This window comes from Aquarana catesbeiana, linkage group LG06, assembly GCF_042186555.1.
Source record: "Aquarana catesbeiana isolate 2022-GZ linkage group LG06, ASM4218655v1, whole genome shotgun sequence".
NCBI lineage: Eukaryota > Metazoa > Chordata > Amphibia > Anura > Ranidae > Aquarana > Aquarana catesbeiana.
In genome coordinates this window covers 350111365-350136932 of record NC_133329.1, presented here as the reverse complement: position 1 = coordinate 350136932, position 25568 = coordinate 350111365, and the positions used below count along the sequence as shown (strand labels likewise).

The 25568-nt window shown below is 42.7% G+C and overlaps 1 protein-coding gene across 2 annotated transcripts in view; it reads right to left on the bottom strand.

The window, feature by feature from the left end:
- The window catches only part of GRB14 (growth factor receptor bound protein 14), a 113275-nt gene that overhangs the window by 23419 nt on the left and 64288 nt on the right, over nt 1-25568 (bottom strand). For both annotated transcript variants that reach the window (XM_073634027.1, XM_073634028.1), the window contains 3 exons: nt 12475-12585; nt 12198-12293; nt 8967-9044 (listed from right to left, as the gene is read on the bottom strand). In XM_073634027.1, coding sequence (XP_073490128.1) covers nt 8967-9044; nt 12198-12293; nt 12475-12585 — 285 coding nt within the window. The remainder of the gene's footprint in view (nt 1-8966; nt 9045-12197; nt 12294-12474; nt 12586-25568) is intronic.

The following is a 25568-nucleotide window of genomic DNA, read 5'->3' as shown; positions in this document are numbered from 1 at the left end:
CCTATATCCGCGCTTGCTGCAGACACAACATCTTTTTGGGGGGGTTCGTTGGGTAGGGGTACTCAGGAGGACATAAAAATGCCTCTCATGCAGCCGACTGCATTTGGTTGGGGATGTGAATGGGGGAAGTACGGGCGCTGCAGAAGCGGTGTGTTCCCAATTAGGATTGGCGAATGCAGCAGGAAGGGCACTATGGGCATGACGGGCCTGTGTTTGTCTTTTTGGTGGCAGCGGGACACTACTTGTGCTTGCCACCTCACCAGCTTGAACTGCACTTATGGGACTCGCCACGTCACCAAGTGTTACTGCAGCGCTGGTTTGACTACGACCGGGGTATACTAGGCCGCTGGTGCTTGCCAGTTCAATAAAAAGCTTCCAAAAAAACTGTTAGCGATCGCAGGGATCAGGCCTGACTCTGCAAACGCTGCAGTTATGCGTTTAGTGTTTTGTAAGTGACAGTGATCGATCGATACTGCACTTGGGTGGGCTGGGCTGGGCTGGGCCGGGCGGAGGGCAAAACGCAGGTGCTAGCAGGTATCTGGGCTGATCCCGCTAACACTGCGTTTTTGGGAACCCTAAACTGCTGGGGACGCCAGTATAGATCTGATCGGATCAGATGTTGATCCGTTCAGATACTATACCACTAAAGGAGGCGTATGCTGCGTGCGTGGGTGTTAGTGGTACTGGCGCTAACCTGACGCTGCCTGGGGACGGTGCTTGCTAGTTCACCAAAATGCTACCAAAAAAACTGTTAGCGATCGCAGGGATCAGGCCTGACTCTGCGAACGCTGCAGTTATGCGTTTAGTGCCTTGTAAGTGACAGTGATCGATCGATACTGCACTTGGGTGGGCTGGGCTGGGCGGAGGGGCACAACGCAGGTGCTAGCAGGTATCTGGGCTGATCCCGCTAACACTGCGTTTTTGGGAACCCTAAACTGCTGGGGACGCTAGTATAGATCTGATCGGATCAGATATTGATCCGATCAGATACTATACCACTAAGGGAGGTGTATGCTGCGTGCGTGGGTGTCAGTGGTACTGGCGCTAACCTGACGCTGCCTGGGGACGGTGCTTGCCAGCTCACCAAAATGCTACCAAAAAAAATGTTAGCGATCGCAGGGATCAGGCCTGACTCTGCGAACGCTGCAGTTATGCGTTTAGTGTTTTGTAAGTGACAGTGATCAATCGATACTGCACTTGGGTGGGCCGGGCGGAGGGACAAAACGCAGGTGCTAGCAGGTATCTGGGCTGATCCCGCTAACACTGCGTTTTTGGGAACCCTAAACTGCTGGGGACGCTAGTATAGATCTGATCGGATCAGATATTGATCTGTACAGATACTATACCACTAAGGGAGGCGTATGCTGCGTGCGTGGGTGTTAGCGGTACTGGCGCTAATCTGACGCTGCCTGGGGCGACGCATATCACCGCCGGGCGACCGGGGGGCTAAACCTTTATTCGGTAATAAACGGCGGGTGCCCTGACACTATAAAAAATAAACAAACTAACCAGCGTCACCCGTAACAGTTATACGGTGATCAGTGGTGAAAGGGTTAACTAGGGGGCAATCAAGGGGTTAAAACATTTATTAGGTAGTATATGGGGGTCCCTGTCGCTATAAAACGCTGACGGCGAACCTAAATATTTACCTCACTAACTAGCGTCACCAGCGACACTAATACAGCGATCAGAAAAATGATCGCTTAGTGACACTGGTGACAGGGGGTGATCAAGGGGTTAAAACTTTATTAGGGGGGGTTAGGGGGGTACCCTAGACCTAAAGGGGGGTAATACTAACTGTCCCAACACTGTAACTGTCACAAACTGACACCAATGCAGTAATCAGAAAAAAAAAAAAAAAAAAACTGCTGGTGTCAGTTTGTGACAGGGAGGGGGGGGGGTGATTGGGGGGGTATCGGGGGGCGATCGGGGGGGGGATCGGGGTGTTTTGTGTGCCTGGCATGTTCTACTGTGTTGTGTAGTGTTGGTGCACTCACATAGATGTCTTCTCTCCTCGGCGCTGCAACGGAATACCGAGCCGAGGAGAGATGACATCATTTCCTTTGCTGCTGTTTAGCATACAGCAGCAAAGGAAGTAATCTGATTGGCCGGCGGCGATCGCGAGGGGGGGGCCACGAACGGATGGCCTCCCCCTCACCTCCGATCGCCGTGGGACAAAACGGGACCGCCTCGGGCACCGGGGGGGGGTCCGATCGGACCCCCCACCCGCGGGAGGCAAATCACGTACATGTACGTGATTTTGCCTGCCCGTGCCGCCTTGCCGACGTAAATCGGCGTTAGGCGGTCCTTAAGTGGTTAAAGAATTTATTTGCAAATTATGGTGGAAAATAAGTATTTGGTCACCTACAAACAAGCAAGATTTCTGGCTCTCACAGACCTGTATCTTCTTCTTTAAGAGGCTCCTCTGTCCTCCACTCATTACCTGTATTAATGGCACCCGTTTGAACTTGTTATCAGTATAAAATACACCTGTCCACAACCTCAAACAGTCACACTCCAATCTCCACTATGGTGAAGACCAAAGAGCTGTCGAAGGACACCAGAAACAAAATTGTAGACCTGCACCAGGCTGGGAAGACTGAATCTGCAATAGGCAAGCAGCTTGGTGTGAAGAAATCAACTGTGGGAGCAATAATTAAAAAATGGAAGACATACAAGACCACTGATAATCTCCCTCGATCTGGGGCTCCACGCAAGATCTCACTCCGTGGGGTCAAAATGATCACAAGAATGGTGAGCAAAAATCCCAGAACCACACAGGGGAACCTAGTGAATGACCTGCAGAGAGCTGGGACCAACATAACAAAGGCTACCATCACTAACACACTACGCCGCCAGGGACTCAGATCCTGCAGTGCCAGACGTGTCCCTCTGCTTAAGCCAGTACATGTCCGGGCCCGTCTGAGGTTTGCTAGAGAGCATTTCTAGAGAGCATGGTCCAGAAGAGGATTAGAAGAATGTCATATGGTCAGAAGAAACCAAAGTAGAACTGTTTGGTAGAAACACAACTTGTCGTGTTTGGAGGAGAGAGAATGCAGAGTTGCAACCAAAGAACACCATACCTACTGTGAAGCATGGGGGTGGCAACATCATGCTTTGGGGCTGTTTCTCTGCAAAGGGAACAGGATGACTGATCCGTGTACATGTAAGAATGAATGGGGCCATGTATCGTGAGATTTTGAGTGCAAACCTCCTCCCATCAGCAAGGGCATTAAAGATGAAACGTGGCTGGGTCTTTCAGCATGACAATGATCCCAAACACACCGCTCGGGCAATGAAGGAGTGGCTTTGTAAGAAGCATTTCAAGGTCCTGGAGTGGCCTAGTCAGTCTCCAGATTTCAACCCCATAGAAAACCTTTGGAGGAAGTTGAAAGTCCGTGTTGCTCAGCGACAGCCCCAAAACATCACTGCTCTAGAGGAGATCTGCATTGAGGAATGGTCCAACATACCAGCAACAGTGTGTGACAACCTTGTGAAGACTTACAGAAAACGTTTGACCTCTGTCATTGCCAACAAAGGATATATAACAAGGTATTGAGATGAACTTTTGATACTGACAAAATACTTATTTTCTACCATAATTTGCAAATACATTCTTTCAAAAATCAGACAATGTGATTGTCTGGATTTGTTTCCACATTTTGTCTCTCATAGTGGAGGTATACCTATGATGACAATTACAGGCCTCTCTCATCTTTTTAAGTGGGAGAACTTACACAATTCACAATTGGTGGCTGGCTAAATACTTTTTTGACCCACTATATATATATATATATATATATATATATATATATATATATATATATATATATATATATATATATATATATATATATATATATATATATATATAAAATGTTTGGGGGTTCTATGTAATTTTCTAGCAAAAAATGATGATTTTTACATGTAGGAGAGAAATGTCAGAATTGGCCTGGGTGGCAAGTGGTTAATAGCATTTTACTGTAAAGTGTTCTGTTAACTGAGACATCAGGGGTCTATTGAGCCCCTGATGTCTCCCCTGCCCTCCACTGAAGCTAATGGAGCACAGATTGTGCTCCATTCGCTTCTTCCCTGACCACAGCGGCCAGGGCAAGTGACAGCAGGAACCGGAAGTAGCAAATGCGTGTCACTTCTGTGTTCTTACTAGCTAGGCGACATCAGCAAATGGAAGCTCGCTAGCTTCCCTAAGGTGGCATAGTGAAGCTGGGAAAACATGACAGGGAGCTTGCACAGGAGCAACCGTTCCAGGGGTTGGTGATCCAGCGGCTGTAAGGTCACTGTATGGTCATTTTCACTGAAAGCTTATAGCTGGCTTATGAAGTTTAAACCCCCCCCCCATTGCTACCGATGTAAACATTACATCAGAGGCAGTGAAAGGGCTAAGGCATGTCCCAAGCATGTTATTTAATAAAAGGTTTGTCTATTTTTTTTATATTACCCTTGAAGCCACATGAAAAGATTCCTTGCTGTACGGTTTTTTTTTAGAAAAAAAATCTGGCATTTGTATATGTACTGCAGTGCAGCTTGCAGTTTATCATGTATTTTTTGACAGTAGTTTGCCCATTACCTCCAATATTGACAGAACTTAGCATTAGGTTTTGCCCCTATAGACTTCAATGGCTCCTGCCTCTAAGTTTGCTCACCAAATTTTCAACAAGATTCGCCAAACCCTTGGCAAATTGTACCTGGGCAGATTTGTCTGTTACTACTTCTAAGACCTAGACTTTATATAAATTCAGTGGCTTGCTTGCTTGGCAGGATTCACTGGCAGTTTAACACAGCAAGAAGAACCAGAAGAACCTTTTGTGGTTTAACTAGTTTATGACCATAGGTGTTTAATGCCTACATACCCATGCCAAATTTAGCAGCGGTAACCATAACCATTGCCATTAACAGTAATTTGCATACTTAAATATATTTACACTTCTTAAAGATATAATGTTTATTTCTTTAATAAAATTTATGTTCTTGTTTTTTTTGTTTGTTTTAGAGTGACTGTATACTGTGTGTATATATTTATATATATAGATATATATCTATATATATATCTATATATACAGTGGGGCAAAAAAGTATTTAGTCAGCCACCAATTGTGCAAGTTCTCCCACTTAAAAAGATGAGAGAGGCCTGTAATTGTCATCATAGGTATACCTCAACTATGAGAGACAAAATGTGGAAACAAATCCAGACAATCACATTGTCTGATTTTTGAAAGAATTTATTTGCAAATTATGGTGGAAAATAAGTATTTTGTCATCATCTCAATACTTTGTTATTGGCAATGACAGAGGTCAAGCGTTTTCTGTAATGCCGAGTACACACGATCGGACTTTACGGCATACTTGGTCCGGCGTACCGGATTTCGACGGACAATTCGATCGTGTGTGGGCTCCAGCGGACTTTGTTTTCTCAAAAGTTTGACGGACTTAGATTTGAAACATGTTTCAAATCTAAAAGAGAGGGGAGGAATCAAACCAAAGCACCACATCCCAGTAATTTAAAAAGGGGACTTTTGGCCATAGAGGGCCAGGGACTTTTAACGGTGCTTAATAGACAAAGTAGAGATTTGTAGGATAAAAGAATATATTTTATTTATGAATCCATTACTTTAAAAACAGACAAGACATTTATGTTTGTTTACAAAACAATTAAAAAAAATATGATAAAAATATGATACAGTGCTTGATACCACTTTCCCAACATGTTTCGCTTTCTTAAGCTTCTTCAGGAGACATAATGTGACATCTGATTAACTATAAAATGAAAAATAAATCATAAATGTATGAAAAAAATTATATAACACATAATCATGTAGCATTAAACTAATATACAAGAATATATAGAAAAACTACTGTTTAGGGGTATGAATCAACATTCAAATATCAATATAGAGTGTATCCGTATAATTGCAGAACAAGATAATGATAAAGATATTTAATACTTATATAAAAAAAAAAAAAAAAAAGGAGGGGGGGGGCATTTATCCGTTTATCTTACCCGATGTCCTTGAATCTGTAAATGTGTTATTTAGATATTGAAGTAGTACACCAATAAATTGTGCCCTTTTGCCCAGACATCTGATATAATTAATATTTTTCTCTTTATCACAGAGACTTTCAGTTACTTGATATTATTGAAACCCTTTATTACCCCTCCCTGCATGCCTTCATTAGGAGGTCTGGGCAAAAGGGCACAATTTATTGGTGTACTACTTCGATATCTAAATAACACATTTACAGATTCAAGGACATCGGGTATGATAAACGGATGAATGCCCCCCCCCCCCTCCTTTTTTTTTTTTTTTATATAAATATTAAATATCTTTATCATTATCTTGTTCTGCAATTATGCGGATACACTCTATATTGATATTTGAATGTTGATTCATACCCCCAAACAGTAGTTTTTCTATATATTCTTGTATATTAGTTTAATGCTACATGATTATGAGTTATATAATTTTTTTCATACATTTATGGTTTATTTTTCATTTTATAGTTAATCAGATGCCACATTATGTTTCCTGAAGAAGCTTAAGAAAGCGAAACATGTTGAGAAAGTGGTATCAAGCACTGTATCATATTTTTATCACAATTGTTTTGTAAACAAACATAAATGTCTTGTCTGTTTTTAAAGTAATGGATTCATAAATAAAATATATTCTTTTATCCTACAAATCTCTACTTTGTCTATTAAGCACCGTTAAAATTCCCTGGCCCTCTATGGCCAAAAGTCCCCTTTTTTTGCCTATGTTTCAAATCTATCCGACGGACTCGAGTCCGTTCGAAAAGTCCGCTCGTCTATATGCTAGTCCGATGGACAAAAACCGACGCTAGGGCAGCTATTGGCTACTGGCTATGAACTTCCTTGTTTTAGTCCGGTCATATATCATCACGTACGAATCCGTCTGACTTTGGTTGATCGTGTGTAGGCAAGTCCGTTCATTCGGAAAGTCCGTCGTAAAGTCTGTCAAAGTCCGCCGGGCAAAGTATGCCGTAAAGTCCGGTCGTGTGTACGCGGCATAAGTCTTCACAAGGTTGTCACACACTGTTGCTGGTATGTTGGACCATTCCTCCATGCAGATCTCCTCTAGAGCAGTGAGGTTTTGGGTCTGTCGCTGGGCAACACAGACTTTCAACTCCCTCCAAAGGTTTTCTATGGGGTTGAGATCTGGAGACTGGCTAGGCCACTCCAGGACCTTGAAATGCTTCTTACAAAGCCACTCCTTTGTTGCCCGGGCAGTGTGTTTGGGATCATTGTCATGCAGAAAGACCCAGCCACGTTTCATCTTCAATGCCCTTGCTGATGGGAGGAGGTTTGCACTCAAAATCTCACGATACATGGCCCCATTCATTCTTTCATGTACACGGATCAGTCGTCCTGTTCCCTTTGCAGAGAAACAGCCCCAAAGCATGATGTTGCCACCCCCATGCTTCACAGTAGGTATGGTGTTCTTTGGTTGCAATTCAGCATTATCTCTCCTCCAAACACGACGAGTTGTGTTTCTACCAAACAGTTCTACTTTTGGTTTCATCTGACCATATGACATTCTCCCAATCCTCTTCTGGATCAACCAAATGCTCTCTAGCAAACCTCAGACGGGCCCGGACATGTACTGGCTTAAGCAGGGGGACACATCTGGTACTGCAGGATCTGAGTCTCTGGCGGCATAGTGTGTTACTGATGGTAGCCTTTGTTACGTTGGTCCAAGCTCTCTGCAGGTCATTCACTAGGTCCCCTCGTGTGGTTCTGGGATTTTTGCTCACCATTCTTGTGATCATTTTGACCCCACGGGGCGAGATCTTGCGTGGAGCCCCAGATCGAGGGAGATTATCAGTGGTCTTGTATGTCTTCCATTTTTTAATTATTGCTCCCACAGTTGATTTCTTCACACCAAGCTGCTTGCCTATTGCAGATTCAGTCTTCCCAGCCTGGTGCAGGTCTACAATTTTGTTTCTGGTGTCCTTCGACAGCTCTTTGGTCTTCACCATAGTGGAGTTTGGAGTGTGACTGAGGTTGCGGACAGGTGTCTTTTATACTGATAACAAGTTCAAACAGGTGCCATTAATACAGGTAATGAGTGGAGGACAGAGGAGCCTCTTAAAGAAGAAGATAAAGGTCTGTGAGAGACAGAAATCTTGCTTGTTTGTAGGTGACCAAATACTTATTTTCCACCATAATTTGCAAATAAATTCTTTCAAAAATCAGACAATTTGATTGTCTGGATTTCCACATTTTGTCTCTCATAGTTGAGGTATACCTATGATGACAATTACAGGCCTCTCTCATCTTTTTAAGTGGGAGAACTTGCACAATTGGTGGCTGACTAAATACTTTTTTATATCTATATATATATATATAGATAGATAGATAGATAGATAGATAGATAGATAGATAGATAGATAGATAGATAGATAGATAGATAGATAGATAGATAGATAGATAGATAGATAGATATATCTATATATATATATATATATATAGATAGATATATTTATATATATATAGATATATATATATATATATATATATATATATATATATATATATATATATATATATATATATATATATATATATATATATATATATATATATTTATACATGTATTTATGTGTTTACCCTTTTCTATACTGTAATAAAATCTGACAATTACAATATTAAACATAGGCACATCCACCTTCAAGCTACAGTGCCACCTCAAGGCTTTTTTTTTGTCAATTAAGTCTCCAGCCTGCAAGGGTTTACAATGATCAAAAACTGTATGATCCCCTTGTGGCCATGAAGAGGAAGAGGATCAGGATATCACCACCAGAATCTCAGAGACAGATATAAAAGGCCAATGGGTAATTCAACCTGTTGGTTTCTATCCAAGACTGATTGGTAAAAAATCAAAAATAGAAACATTTTACATCTATTATTATATTCAAACAATAATATGTACCATAGCCGCAAGATTCTGACTGCTTGCATCAATTTTTTGCTGTGGTCTTAAATAATTTTGATAAATCTGTTTTCCATTCTGAAAATAAATATAGACATAGCATTAGAAATATGTTTTGCTCCTTATTATACAGGGAACAACAATGTTTTTAGGAAAAGAACTCCAAATATATGAAAAATCTTTTAGTTCTGTTCCACACTCATTCAAACAAAACAGGTGATTGTTTATCACTCCATCTACTGCATCAACTTAAAATCTGGCTTTTTTACCACATAAAAATGAAATGCTAAATAAGACTTGTAGGAGATGTGCATGATTTGTAAGTTGATCAACAGAAAGAGGAGATACCTAGGCATGCCTACATACCTCAGTTTGATTTTATATTCTTATTGACAAATTCAAAAATACTGGTCCGCCATAGATTGGCAAATGTCTCCCAAAAACAGACTGCCAGACATCTGCCATTGCTCTATAGCAGTGATCTCCAAACTGCAGCCCGCAGGACAGATGTGACCCTTTGCTAGCCTTTATCTGGCCCGTGGGGCACTATTTGTTCCACTGATACCAATGATGGTGTACTATCCCTCCCACTAATACCAATGATGGGGCATTACTCCTCCTTCTGCTGACCACTAACCCCGCAGCCATATTTATTCTCACTGATGCTGGGCACGGGGCTTTTTCTACCACCACAATCTGGCCCCCTAAAGTCTGAAGACAGTAAACTGGTCCTTTGTTTGAAACATTTCGAAACCCTTGCTCTATAGCACTGGGACTGAGCACGTTTTCTACGTCAGAAGTAAAACTTTTCCAATTAAAGCTGAACTCCAGGCAAACAGATAAACATACATGTGACAGCTTACCTAGCAAATTATTTAAATGTCTGCCCATTTAATCAGCCATAGCAGATAGCAAAGCCAACTTAGTGACCTGACTTTTCTATAGCTATAATGATATGATATAATCAGTCGGTTACTGCACTTTCACTGTCCAGTCACCTCTCTGCTCTCTTCTCATATCAGCAAAGTTCTTGTAAGAACATGAGCAGGACACATGCAGGTCACCTGTGCTGCTACTCCTTTCCCTAGCCTCATTGCTATTTTACAGGGTACAGGGAGGTGCAGTGTGGTGCGGCAGCAGTAAACACTCAGAGTCCAGTTGCGGAGAACAGAACTTTGATTAATCTCAGAGTTCAATAATTCACAACAAGCCCGTCAGGAAGGCAGCTGACCAGGAACACTCACAGAAGGTAGCAGCAATGTGTAGCAGAGCAAGTCTCAGATGTCTTAAGGGGTGGAATGCGGCCTGGCTCATCCATACCCAAACGGGGAGATCTCCAGGAAGGATGGTCCCTATCCTTTCCCCTCTCTTCAGGAACCTCTCCTAACGCTAATCACTGTCTGTACCAGATGGGTGACCTGGCCCTGGCTCTATGAATGGAGGGGGCAGACCTTTCAATCATCCGCGTATCCTCCATTCAAAGATACATTTTCATTCATGGGAGCTATAGTAATGGCTTCTATAAATGGAGCAGCTGGACAGAAAGGGCAGGCATAGTGGGCAGTCTTGATGGGTGCCTGTCACAGCCCCTTAGCTGCACTGGAAGCTTACAGTGGCGGGGGAGGGGGCATCAGAGGAGGGTAATTTCAATGAAAGGAGACATATCTGCGCAAGTGACACATCTCACTAAAAGTAAGTAATGTCCCTTGTGCTGATTTTTTATTTGTTTGGTGGTTCTGGGTAAACGTAGGCTTTAATTCTTCTGCAATAAATGCATACCTGGGTTTATTGGTGTTTTTTTATCTCTTTGTGTATTTATTTATGTAGCGCCACCAGTTTATATAGCACTTTTACATTCTGTACATTCACATTAGCCCCTACCCTCAAGGTACTTATAGTACCTTTAAGGTCCTTATCTCCTTTATAAATATACACAAACTAGAGCTAATATGGACAGGGGCCAGTTAACCCATCAGCGGGTCTTTGGAGTGTGGGAGAAACCAGAGTATATGGGGGAAATCCATGCAAGTACAGGGAGAACATGCAAACTTAACCCCTTGCTTACTGGGCACTCAAACCCCCTTCCTGCCCAAATCAATTTTCAGCTTTCACAATTTGAATGACAATTGCGCAGTCATGCAATGCGGTACCCAGATGAAATTTTTATCATTTTTTTCCCCACAAATAGAGCTTTCTTTTGGTGGTATTTAATCACTACTGGGCTTTTTATTTTTTGCTAAAAAAACGAAAAAATGTAAAAAAATTTGAAAAAAAAACAAAACTGTTTCATAGTTTGTTATAAAATTTTGAAAACAGGTAATTTTTCTCCTTCATTGATGTGCGCTAATGAGGCGGCACTGATGGGCACTGATAGGCTGCACTGATGGGCACTGATAGACTGCAATGATAGGCACTGATAATGCAGCACTGATGGGCACTGATAGGTGGCACTGATAGGCACTGATGAGGTGGCACTAATGGGCATTGATAGGTGACACTGAGAGGTGGCACTGATGGTTGGCACCGATGGGTGGCACTGATGGCCACTGGTAGGCACTGGTAGGTGACACTGATAGGCAGAACTGATCGGTGGCACTGATGATGAGGCACTGATGGGCATTGATTGGCAGTACTGGTGGACATTGATGAGTGGCACTGGTGGGCAAAGGTAGGTGGCACTGTGGGCACTGGTAGGTGGCACTGGTGGGCACAGATGAGGCAGCCGTGGCTTTCTGTGTGAGAGATCCATGTCCCTCTGACAGAAGTCGGCAGCCAGCTTTTTTTTCCCTCACGCTGACAGTGTGAGGAAAAAAAAAATACAGATTACCGATCTTCTGTTTACATCACGTGATCAGCTGTCATTGGCTGACAGCTGATCACATCGTAAGGGGCACCCTCCCGGCAATTAAGGCCCACGCTGTAGCCATCTTTCGGCTATAGCGTGGAAGAAGTTAATGCAGATAGTGTCCTAACCAGGATTCACAGCAGGAACCCCAGTGCTAAAAGGCAGAAGTGCTAACCACTAAGCCACTGTGCTGCCTGTAGTTCAGATATAACAGTCTTCCTCTTCCTTTTGACTAATACGTGGGTAGAGATAGATGGTCCTGCTGTGTCCAGAATAAGCCATGTGAAAAAGCCCTTTCAGTGTTCAAACTAAATTTAATGGATAATTCTTACCAAATAAAAAGATAGACAGAGTATGTATAAGAGAGATAAAAAGAGTGTGTATACCTTGTATAACCTAATTGCTGTCAGCCAGCAGATCTTATTCTCTTCAGTCTCTGCACACAGTAGTTTCATTTCTTTGGTTCCTCCTGTCTTGTTAGGCTAGAAGGCCACAGCACATTTTGATTAATGCATGCCTTGCAGGAAATACCTGTTGAAATAAAATTCACTAAAATACTCCTACTTAAACAGCCAAGACATGATTACAGTTTACCATACATGCTCCACAATTAATTTCTGCTGTAAATTGCTAAGTATCACAGTGATAAAACAATGATCGTACCTTGAGGCAGAATCCAAAATCTGTAGGAGCCCCATAGCTTTTCTTTGCAGACAGCAACATATATACATTACTCTCAGGAAAATCACAGAAGAATTGTAGGTGTCTGGGGTCCTAGGAAAAAAAAAGATACACTCATTTTGGAAGTATGGTGGGGAAAATATGTAAATTAGAGGCTCTAAAGTATGTCAATCCATTTTAAAGTGTATCTCAGGTAGCTAGAGCTTTAGTTTGGGATAGAGTGTGAAAGGGTTGAAGAACTTGTAGCCTTTGGCTTGGAGGACAAGAACAATCAGCTAGTCCTTTCATCGTAGGAACAGATTTTTAAGAACTAAGGAAATTGTACCATGCAAAGTGAGCCTGTGACTGTGCATTTGCAAGTGCAGTTTCCCCCAAGCTTAGTAAATGCGGTAAGCTCTGCTGATTTCCATCATCCAATCATATGCAAAATTGCTTTTTTATTTTCTTTGTATCTGATTGGGTATTCTTTATAAAGTGAAATTTTACCACCTTATATTTACTAGATAAATGCATGCAACTGCACTTGCAAATTGCACAGTCTATTTGCTTTTAGTAAATCAGCCCCATGGTGTATCTTGATTGGTAGGCATAGTGAAATATGGGTGTTACTAAAGAATATGGTCTATTGTCATATACTTTTTAAAAAGTTCCAGCATCAGCTTTCTTTGTGGCTCTTGGCATTCAGTCACAGGATATCTCAAAACCAATTTCCCTTTGCTAGGCGCTGTGATCGCAGATTTTAAGGAGGATTTGATAACTCTATAATGCTCATCATGTGAACCTAAACTGACTTTAGGGTCTCTGCTCCAGCATCTATGCCCCTTATTTGGTGTGTTCCACTGGGGGTGCAGGTCAGGCTAGGAGTCCACCCTGACTCCATGTAATCCACAGAACAAGTAAAAATCTCAATCACAGTACACCACACAAGCCCAGGTTTAATAGGTGATAGCAGCCTCAGCCTAACTCCATCCATGCCACTCCCCCGACATGTTTCACCCCACCCACGGGGCTTATTTATGGAAATGGGGCGAAACATGTTAGGGGGCGTGGCCTGGATGGAGTTAGGCTGCTATTACCTTTAACACGCTGAGCTTATATCAGTGGCAGAACTACCAGGGTTGCAAAGGTCGCACTTATAACAGGGCCCTGGAGTTCTTCCACTGTGGGGGTGGGGGCAAGAGCCTCAACTGTAGTTCCCCAGTGCCTGCAGGGCTCTGAGCTGCGAGTGTCTCTCTTACAGCCCAGAGCCAGCTCTGACAGTTACACCCCCCCCCCCGCCAGCACGGACAGGAGTGGAGAGAGAGCTGATCAGCTTCTCCTCCTCCCACCCTCTTCTCCTGTGTCTGCCCTGACACTTCCCGGCAGTTGTGCGACTTAGAGAAGGGGAAGTATAAGCAGAAAGTTTGAAGCCCAGCAGCCAGAAAAGGAAAGGTGCACCCTGCCTCTCCATCCATCTACTGTGAGTGAAGTGTCCCTCATCCCACCCTTCTCTCTTCTGCCTCCCAGTGAGTACTAATTTAAGAGGGACCCAGATGTAAGGTGTGCTCTGTGAACTCTGAAGTAAGTGGGGCTTTGGCGAGCAGAGACTCCCTTCCATGACAATTCCCCTTTATACCAGAATCCATAGCATTCCCCCTTACATCAGACCTCTCCTTAAATCAGGGTTCTCCTTTACATTCCAAAGTCCATAGAGATCCCCCCTACAGTATAAGTGGAAATTCTGTGGACTCTGATGTAAGGGGCGCTCTGTGGACTTTGATGTAAGGGAGGCTCTGCAGACTCTGATGTAAGAGGCACTCTGTGGACTCTGATGTAAGGGGCCCTCTGCAGACTATTATGTAAGGGGGTCTCTGTGGACTCCAAAGTAAGGGACTGATTTGGACTCTGATGTAAGAGGGGGTCTAAGGTCTCTGCTGTGAGGGGCTCTCTTTAGACTCTGATGTAAGGGCCGCTCTGCGGACTCTGATGTATGGGTAATGCTGGGGACTCTGATGTAAGAGCCACTCTGATGCAAGGGCCACTCTTGGGACTCTGATGTAAGGGCCACTCTGGGCACTCTGATGTAAGGGCCACTCTGGGGACTCTGATCTAAGGGCCACTCTGGGGACTCTGATCTAAGGGCCACTCTGGGGACTCTGATCTAAGGGCCACTCTGGGGACTCTGATCTAAGGGCCACTCTGGGGACTCTGATCTAAGGGCCACTCTGGGGACTCTGATCTAAGGGCCACTCTGGGGACTCTGATCTAAGGGCCACTCTGGGGACTCTGATCTAAGGGCCACTCTGGGGACTCTGATCTAAGGGCCACTCTGGGGACTCTGATCTAAGGGCCACTCTGGGGACTCTGATCTAAGGGCCACTCTGGGGACTCTGATCTAAGGGCCACTCTGGGGACTCTGATCTAAGGGCCACTCTGGGGACTCTGATCTAAAGGCCACTATGGGGACTCTGATCTAAAGGCCACTCTGGTGACTCTGATCTAAGGGCCACTCTGGGGATGGGGTGCTTTGGGACCCCTAATTAAAGAGGAGTGCTGGGAACTCTGATGTAAGAGGGGGGCTTTGGGAACCCTGTGGATTCAGATGTAAAGAGGGAATGCAAAGGGGATTTTTAAAAAATTGCTGTACGCCGCTAAAGTGTTTGGGTTTGGCTTGACGAAATGGTAGCAACCCTACTCAAGATGACAGGAAGGAGGCACGCGGGATTGTAATTAAGGGTTCTGCAATAGGGGTAAAGGATCCCAGGATCAATGGGAAGGGCCCTGGGGTCGGAGGGAAGAGGGAGGTCAGGGGGGCCTTTCATGGATTCTTGCACCGGGGCCCTGAAGGTTTCTGAGATTCTTCTCTACAATTTTCAGCATGTATCACTGTGGGTTTCATTCTAAATAATGCATGAAGGGTAAAATATCTGGCACTCAGAGTCACCAACCCAATATACTGGCAATGTAGTGGACCCCCAGCCCAGTCCTCCCCTGCTAATTGTAAAGATTCAACTAGGTGATCTTAGATCTTCCAATGCAGGCACTTGTCCTAGTAATAACTTTAATAAAGGACTTTTCCCTCACTTTGGAGAGGTTTCTTTTCACTTTCTGCCGTGTTTCTGTATCAGGAAGTGAAGGAAAAGAGGAAAAAAGGACAAGGGTTTTAAACATTCCCTACTTAATCCAAAGCAAGCAAAAGTGTTGTATAGAGATACACATTAAAATGGACCTTCCACTACAATGCAGGGTCTGATAATTACATACCGCCTCCTCCCGCCCAACACCAAAAAAGCTTCTACCTGTAAAATAAAAAGACCTATAGAGAATAGTTAGAAAATATACTTACCTTACACCTGGCATTGGGGTGTAGGGTCCTGAGATTTTGGATACCCAGCATTCCCAGGATCTCACCTGGAGGATTATGCCATCACTGTTTCCAAAGCGGAAGCCAAGTATAAGGTAAGTATATTTTTCACTTTATCTATAAGTATATTATTTTTTACAGCTATAATGCAACAATTTTAGATGGGGGAGGGAGGTGTATATAATAAACAGACCTTGCACTTTAGAAGAATGCATGGTAAAGCATTTTAAATCCAATGTTTACATTTTTTAGGTTTTTATTTTTACATTGTCCACATTTTTAAAACTGCCAAAATGATGGAGCAGAAAAAATGTTTGGAGTATACCGCAATTACAAGTGTCATTGACTTAAGCACAGTGCAGAAAATAATCACTTGTCCATTCATCACTTGTAAAGCAACCCTATGATACAATCGGCAGCATCCTATAACAGAAGAAGTACTTACCTTTCCAATAGAAGATGTACTAATTTTTTTGCTTCCAGAGGCATGCCCAGCAGTGTCTGATAGCATGTCCCCAGCTACAGTATAAGGTGCTTTCCTCCAGCTGCTACAGCCCTGGCCAAAAGTATTGCGAATTACACAAATATTAATTTTCACAAGGTTTGCTGCCTCAGCTTTAATGATGGCAATTTGCATATACTGTTATAAGGAGTAATCAGACGAATTGCAATGTCAGTGTCAGTGATTCTCTGGTTAACACAGGTGTCAGTGTTGACGAGGACAAGGCTGGAAATCATTCTGTAAGGCTGATTGCATTAGAATAACAAACTGGAAGCTTTAACCGCTTCCGGACCAGCCTCTGCAGTTATACTGCGGCAGGTTGGCTCCCCTGCGTGAAATCATGTAGCTGTACGTTGGCTCTCGGGGCCCGGATAGCAGGCGCGTGGGGGGTGCCGATGCTCAAGGCCGACGGTCGTGATGACCGCCGGCCAGGAGCGATCGTGAGCAGGAGACACAGAAGAGGGACGAGTGTGTGTAAACACACACTTCCCTGTTCTATTCTGACAGGAGTGACAGATGGTGTGTTCCTGTTAGCTGTACAAACAGAAGAATGGTAGTCGCGCTGTGATAAGGAAAAGGGAAGTGGAATGTGGGAGGGACTAAATAAAAAGTGAATGTGATGGAGAGGTGAAAACAGCTCCAAAAAGGGGCCACAAATACACTAAAAAAGGAGGTAATAATATACAAAATGATAAAATCGAGTGTAGTAAAGTGTATAATCAATGTAGCGACTGTGTAGCATATAGTAAATATCTCAAAAAATAAATATACAATACAATGGAGTTGAACAAACTTAGGTGAAAACACTCAACAAAACGTCCAAGTGGTCTAGTCTCCAAACTAGCACAAATTGACTAACGTAAATATGAAAGCTGGATGCAGTGAGTCCATATAAGTGAATGAATAGCAATCCCGCCACCAAACAGCATACAAATCTTCAGTGTGAACACCTCTGTGTCTTCAAGCAGCTCACCTTACTGCATGTGCTTAGTTACAGACCAAAGGCAGACATGGATATCCCATCCAGTGTTTCAAATGGTTCCAATGATGGGTATATAGAATAAAAAAATGACATAAGCAGTATATCAAATATAACACCGTGACGGCCAGAGGGGACGGACCAAAAGGAAAGGATGCACTCACTTGCTTAAAGTGTGTGTGGGCATCAATCCACGAACGCCGAGTTCGTATGCCTCAGTAGATGTCCTCAGTTGGTCCCGGCTCCGCAATGCTCGTCAGTTGGGTAGGTGCATATTGGGTATAAAGAAATAGTATACATAGCATAATCCCGTATGGTAGACTAATTTTATTTAAAACAGTAAAGCAGACTCACATTTAAAAGCAGACTGCGGCACATAACATCCACGAGCGCCGAGCTCGTCTCCTGCCGTTGCGATGTGACAGTGTCCCGTGCTCCAATCCTGACGCGTATCGTCACGTCACGTGACTTCATCAGAGGATAACACAGGGTAAGGGTGAGTGTCTATAAATAGTCTGCGCATGATGGATGACTGGCGGCCATTTTCCAGAAGTCAAACAATATAGTGGAAGGCTACGGTATTACACAGGTCCGTCGGCCATTTTGCTGTGGACTCACACATAGACAGACAGTATGGAAAAAGAAGATTGCCAATAGTATGGTCCATGTGGAGCAAGGATGAGAAGCACAGCAAAGGCAATCACTAAACAGTGATAAGACCCACAAATGGGGAACGTCACCTTATATATTAAGGATAGTAATGCACCGACTAGCATAAATGATAAAAAATTGGAATTCACTATAAAAATATAAAAATGTATAAAATATATATAAAAAAATTATATGATATAGATAAGGAAAATATTATATATATATATATATATATATATATATATATATATATAAAGGGGGAGAGAGGAAAAGGAACAGTGAACTGAACATAGTCCACGAAACGAGAAGGGGGGGGGGGGATAGGGAGGTCAAAAAATGAAAAAGAGGAGCTCAGGAGACTACACAAATCAACTAAAAGGGTATGAAGATGTATAAATAAATGAATGCATGAAAACAATAGGTATCTATACAGCAGTGAGTGAAGTGAAAACAAATGAATGATACTGTAAATACACGACCCATAGGGCTGAATTGCCCAGAGATGAACAAACTAGGTGTGTAAATATATAGAATATGTGAATATTGAAAATGGTGTAAAGAATAGAATAAGAACTAGACTAAAAGTCACTGAGAAAGCAGTTTAGATCGAACTCAATATTGAGCCCTTTGGGCGCAAGAGTGTCCATAGAAAATATCCATTTGGACTCAAGTTGGCTTAGAATCCTCACTTTATGTCCCCCACGCCATGGTCTGGTATAGGGTACAATGCCCCAGAAATTCAAATGGCTGGGATTTTTATTATGATATTTAGCAAAGTGCCTGGAGACACTATGTTTGTCAAAGCCATTCTGGATATTTTGGACATGCTCCTTAATGCGAATTCTTAGCAACCTAAGAATTCTGTAGTTAGTCCCCTACCCCTTCAGTTAGAATCACCTCCCAGGGAAAAAACAGTTAACCCCTTCTTATAGTACCCCTTTTTACAGTAATCAATGCATTTTTAATTGCACTGATCGCTGTATTAATGCCAATGGTTCCAAAAACGTGTCAAAATTTTCCGATGTGTCCGTCATAATGTCGCAGTCATGATAAAAATCGCAGATCGCGGCCATTACTAGTAATAAAATAATAATAAAAATGCTATAAATCTATCCCCTATTTTGTAGATGCTATAACTTTTGCGCAAACCAATCAATATACGCTTATTGCGTTTTTTTTTTCCAAAAATATGTAGAAGAATACATATCAGCCTAAACTGAGAAAAAAATAGCTTTTTAAAAAAAAAAATGGGGATATTTATTATAGCAAAAAGTACAAAATATTGTGTTTTTTTCAAAATTGTCGCTCTTTTTTTGTTTATAGCGCAAAAAATAAAAACCGCAGAGGTGATCAAATACCATCAAAAGAAAGCTTTATTTGTGGGAAAAAAGGATGTAAATTTTGTTTGGGTACAGCATCGCACGACCGCGCAATTGTAAGTTAAAGAGACGCAGTGCCGAATCACAAAAAAACGCTCTGGTCAGGAAGGGGGTAAATTCTTCCGGGGCTGAAGTGGTTAAAGTAGGGTGGTGCTTGAAATCATTGTTATTTCTCTGTTAACCATGGTTACCTGCATGGAAACATGTGCAGCCATCATGTTTGCACAAAAAGGGATTCACAGGCAAGGAAATTGCTGCTACTAAGATTGCACCTAAATCAACCATTTATTGGATCATCAAAAACTTCAAGGAGAGAGGTTCAATTGTTGAAAAGAAGGCTTCAGGGCACCCAAGAAAGTTTAGCAAGTGCCAGGACCATCTCCTACAGTTGATTCAGCTTTGGGATCGGGCCACCACCAGTGCAGAGCTTGCTCAGGAATGGCAGCAGGCAGGTGTGAGTGCATCTGCATGCACAGTGAGGCAAAGACTTTTGGAGGATAGCCTGGTGTCAAGAAGGGCAGCAAAGAAGCCACTTCTCTCCAGGAAAAACATCAGGGACAGACTGATATTCTGCAAAATGTACAGGAATTGGACTGGGGACTAGGGTAAAGTAATTTTCTCTGAATCCCCTTTCCGATTGTTTGAGGCATCCGGAAAAAACCTTGTCCAGAGAAGAAAGGGTGAGTGCCACCAACAGTCCTGTGTCATGCCAACAGTAAAGCATCCTGAGACCATTCATGTGTGGGGTTACTTCTAAACCAAGGAAGTGGGCTCACTCACAATTTTGCCAAAGAACACAACCATGAATAAAGCATGGTACAAAAACATCCTCCCAGAGCAACTTCTCCCAACCATCCAAGAACAGTTTGGTGACGAAAAATGCATTTTCCAGCATGATGGAGCACCTTGCTATAAGGCATAAGTGATAACTAAGTGGCTTGGGGAACAAAACATGGAAATTTTGGGTCCATGGCCAGGAAACTCTCCAGACCTTAATCCCATTGAAAACTTGTGGTCAATCTTTAAGTGGCAGCTGAACAAAAAAAACCCCACAAATTCTGACAAACTCCAAGCATTGATTATGCAAGAATGGGCTGCCATCAGTCAGGATGTGGCCCAGAAGTTGATTGACAACATGCCATGGCAAGTTTCAGAGGTCTTGAAAACGAAGGGTCAACACTGCAAATATTGACTCTTTGCAGTGCTGTAATTGTCAATAAAAGCCTTTGACACTTATGAAATGCTTGTAATTGTACTTCAGTATACCAAAGTAACATATGACAAAAAGATCTAAAAAGCAGAATACTTTGTGAAAATTAAAGGGGTTGTAAACCCTTGTTTAAAAAAAAACAAACATGTCATACTTGCCTCCACTGTGCAGTTCATTTTGCACGGAGTGGCCCCGATCGTCCTCTTCTGGGGTCCCCTGGCGGCGTTAGTAGCTCCTCCCTGCAACAGGTGTCCATGTTAGAGAAGCGCTCTCCTTGGTGGACACCCATGCGGGCGCGCTCCCGAGTCTAGCTTCTGCATGTATTCACACAGAAAGCAGGACTCGACCCCGCCCCAGCGCCCGCATCATTGGATTTGATTGACAGCAGCGGGAGCCGATGGCTGCGCTGCTATCAATCTATCCAATCAAGAGCCAAGACAACGGGCAGAGAGGAAGAGCGCCTCTCCGCCGAGGGAACGAACGGGCTCAGGTGAGTAAAATGGTGGGGGCTGGGGGGTTGGACAGTGTCAGAAGTTTTTTTCACCTAAATGCATAGGATGCATTAACCACCTCAATACTTGGCAATTTCACCCCCAATGCTGTACCCAAATGAAATTTTTATCATTTTGTTCACACAAATAGAGATTTCTTTTGGTGATATTTATTCACGACTTCGTTTTTTATTTTTTGCGATATAAGCGAAAAAAGAGCGGAAATTTTGAAAAAATAAACCCAATATTTTCTTCTTTCTATTTTAAAAGAAATCCAATAAAATCGAATTTTGTCATAAATTTAAGCCAAAATGTATTCTGCTACATGTTTTTGGTAAAAAAAATCCCGTTAAGTGTATAATAATTGGTTCGTGTGATCACGGACAGATGTACGCAAATGATCATGTACAGATGTGCGCAGGTGATCATTGGGACATGTGATTTTATTGTTACATATGTGGGGGACAGGTGTTTTTACTATGTGGGGACATGTGTTTTGGGGACATGTTTACTTTGTGTTTTTTACATTGTGGGGACACTAGACTTGTGATCAGTGAGTAAAAAGCTGTAAAAAACAGCTCATACTCACTGATCACCAGCCGCTCTCTTCTCCTCACTGACAACTTCTGTGTGAGGAGAGGAGAGCTGATTGCCTAGCAACCGGCTCTGTATTTACATCACATGACGGCTGTGATTGGACACAGCCGCCATGTGATCAGGAGGGCCAATCACAAAGCCCTCCTGCTGATTAGAGATGCGGCTTCCGGGTGACACTAACGCATCGAGATTTCGACGCTGTGCAAGCACACGTGCGTGCAAGCACGCTCCTTCTGAGGGACGTTCCTGAACGTCCACTCAGAAGGAGAGAGCGCCCACCCGGCCGTTTATGTGCAGTGGCCGGGTGGGAAGTGGTTAAGGTGACACTTTCCTCCCTTATTCACCCCCCGATACATCCATAAAGATTATCCTGTTTGCTATTTTGCCAATGCCTCCGAAAAAAAGAGGGGGGTAGCCCTCTGTTTGTCTAGGTGGCTCTTGTTCACTGAAATGAAGGTCATAAAATACCGGGAAGGGAGATACCTCAGTTAATTGCTCAGTTAATATACCAATTTGATCTGGTAGACGCCTGGAGGGAGGCTAATCCCACCTCTAGGGATTACTCACATTTCTCGAGAGCCCATAACCGATATTCTCGCATTGATCATATTTTTCTCTGGACTTTTACCTAAATTGCAATCAGCCAAAATAATCTCATCCCCTTGGTCAAACCATGACCTAACAACTAAAATAGCGAAATCGCATTGGCGTCTAAATGACTCTCTCCTAAGTAATGAAGCTTACTGCCTTGATATTTCTACCCATCTGAAGAATTATTTCGAAATGAATAAGACAGAAGATACAACCCCTGCAATCAATTGGGCTGCACATAAAGCGTCCGTAAGAGGGTTCCTTATTCAGCTGTCTTCTAGGCTCAAAAAAGCACGAGACGAGTTGATTCATGCCAAAACTAGGGAGTATGAAGCTCCCCTGACATAATAACTAAACTTGAACAAGCCCATTTGGAACTCAACTTTTGCCTCACCACGAGAGCTGAGAAGCAATTACGCTGGTCCAACCATAGATTCTTTACTTGGTGCGACCGCCCGTGATCTCTGCTAGCACATAAGCTCACTCCTAGATATACTCACTCAGCATTATCTAAAATTAGACTTTCAGGAGGCCACATTTCCCAAAATCCTCAAAAAATTCTTAAAGAATTTCATAAATTTTATGCTGAACTATATGGACAGCCCCGGGAATCCGCTTCTTCATCTGTTGGGGTATTTCTGGGGAGCCTACCTATTCCCTCTATTGAGGAGGCACATAGAGATCTAATGGACCAGCCCTTTACTTGTAAGGAGATCAGTAATACCATCAAACTGATACCACTCCATAAATCACCAGGACCAGGTGGTCTCCCTAACATTTATTACAAAAAATTTACAGAACAGCTGGTCCCACACATGGCCCTCTACTTTAATTCCTTGCGGGATGGAGGGGCGGTTCCTCTGGACGGAAACAAAGCGTACATTAGTGTCATTCCTAAACCTAACAAAGATAATACCGATGTTCTAAATTATCGCCCAATCTCGTTAATTAATTGTGATCTGAAAATTCTTACAAAACTCATGGCCCTACGTCTTAGCTCATTCTTGGCAGACTACATTCATAAAGATCAGTCAGGATTCATTGCTGGGCGCCAAACACTAGACCAAATCCGTAGAACTATTGATTTGATTTCAGCTGTACATACTAACTGGGATGCCCCCCTTTCCCGAGAGCTTCTCCTTCTATCATTAGACCTCCATAAGGCTTTTGATAGCGTGAATTGGAATTACCTGTTCGCTACTCTAGAGACGTTTGGATTTGGACCTAGCTTTTTATTGTTATTGAAGACTTTATATGGATCCCCATCAGCTCAAGTTTCCATAAGGGGTTACAAATCGTCGACATTTGCTATCAAACATGGTACGAGACAGGGATGCCCTTTAGAACCTTTACTTTTTGCATTAGCTGTTGAGCCTCTGGCTATGGCAATTCGGTCCTACCCTAATATTTCTGGTATCAATTGTGGACAACAGGAACATAAATGTGCATTATTTGCCGATGATGTCTTTATGTATATTACAAACCCTCAAGTCACTCTACCCCACTTGCTATCCCTACTAGATAAGTTTTCTCGGCTTTCTGGTCTCTCTTTGAACCCACACAAAACAGCCCTTAATGTTTCACTTCCACACTCAATAGTACGGATGCTTTGGGATAATTACGACTTTCATTGGGCGTCGCATTCCCTTTCATATTTAGGGATCCAACTAACACCTTCTATTGAGACCCTCTATAAGGCTAACTACCCCCCATTATTTAAAAAACTTAAAGAAGACCTTTGCAGGTGGGCAGACTATTCCCTATCTTGGTTTGGCAGAATCAATTCAGTCAAAATGACGCTTTTACTCAGGATACTATATTACTTTAGAACGCTACCAGTGACGGTCCCGAGGGGAGAACTACAGTGTTTACAAGCCGAGGTTTTTCATTTAATTTGGGGTAATAAAAGACCTCGCATGAACAAACAGATCCTATATGCACCAAAATTAAGAGGGGTTTTGGGCTTCCTAATTTACTAAACTACTTTCAAGCCGCCCAAATTTCCCAATTAGCCCAAACTACTGCTACAGGCCCTGCACCCATTTGGGTTTCTCTGGAAGCACTTTCCTGCCACCCCTTGGCTATAGGCGCACTGATATGACTTCCCAGTCGATTACGCCCCCCTATATTATGCCCTTCATTATCACGTCATCGGGTATCCCTATCATGCCCACACACGCCTTTAGCTCCTGTCTTTTGCAATCCAGAATTTCCACCCGGGTTGGTACCACAGTCATTTCACTGGTGGCTTAACAAAGGTTTGCTGAGAATTGGTGATTACCTTAATGGCAACCAAGTATACTCTTTACGACATTTCAAAGAGAAGATGCAGATACCTACTAATGAAATATTCCGATATAATCAAATTACATTCTTTATCAGACGCAAACTTAATCTAATAATTGAACCAAATACACTTACAACGTTCGAGTTATCATGTCAGACAAGGGGTCAATTAAAAGGACGACTATCTGTGGCCTATGCTTCCCTCACTGAACCTATATCAAAACTTTCCTATATGAAACAATGGGAAAAAGATCTGAATCTTAGTTTAGATCTATGTGAATGGCAAGAAATTGCTTATAACTTATCCAAAATCTCTATCAATACCACGCTAATCGAAGCCAACTATAAAACATTATTACGCTGGTACTTGGTCCCAGCTCAGGTGGCTAAGATGCATCCATCCACATCATCTAATTGTTTTCAACGCTGTGGTCAATCAGGGACAATGTACCAACTTTGGTGGCAGTGCCCTCTGGTAACTAGGTTTTGGATTAGGGTTTTTAATTTAATAAATTCAGTGACAGGGGTGAACATCCGTAGATCCCCAGAAATAACCTTATTCCATAGTTTACCTGAAGAGATACCCAGGAAATTAACTAAAGTAATCACATATATACTGTTAGCTGCAAGGATTACAGTGGCCCGGCATTGGAAACAAACGAATATCCCGCTAGATTACGTTAAAAATAAAATCAACTGGATTATGGTAAATGACAAACTTACTCACACGCTCCATAATAATTCCAAAAAATTTGATAAAATATGGGACCAATGAATCCATTACATTTCGGTTCCCTAATGAGCTCTGGATTGACCCTCTTGCATTCATCTTCTTCCTCTATCTTTTTTCCTATCTTTGTTCTCTTTCTTCCTCTCTATTTTTCCATTTGTATTTTAACCCAATACTTACTGGGTTGTCTTAAAAGTCCACTAAGTTTATGATACTGACATTATGGGGAAGGGATAAAAAATGTCCTATTATGTCTTACCTATTATCCCTCTTCGACCTTTCCCTTCCCTTCACCTATCTAAATATGCTTTACTCAG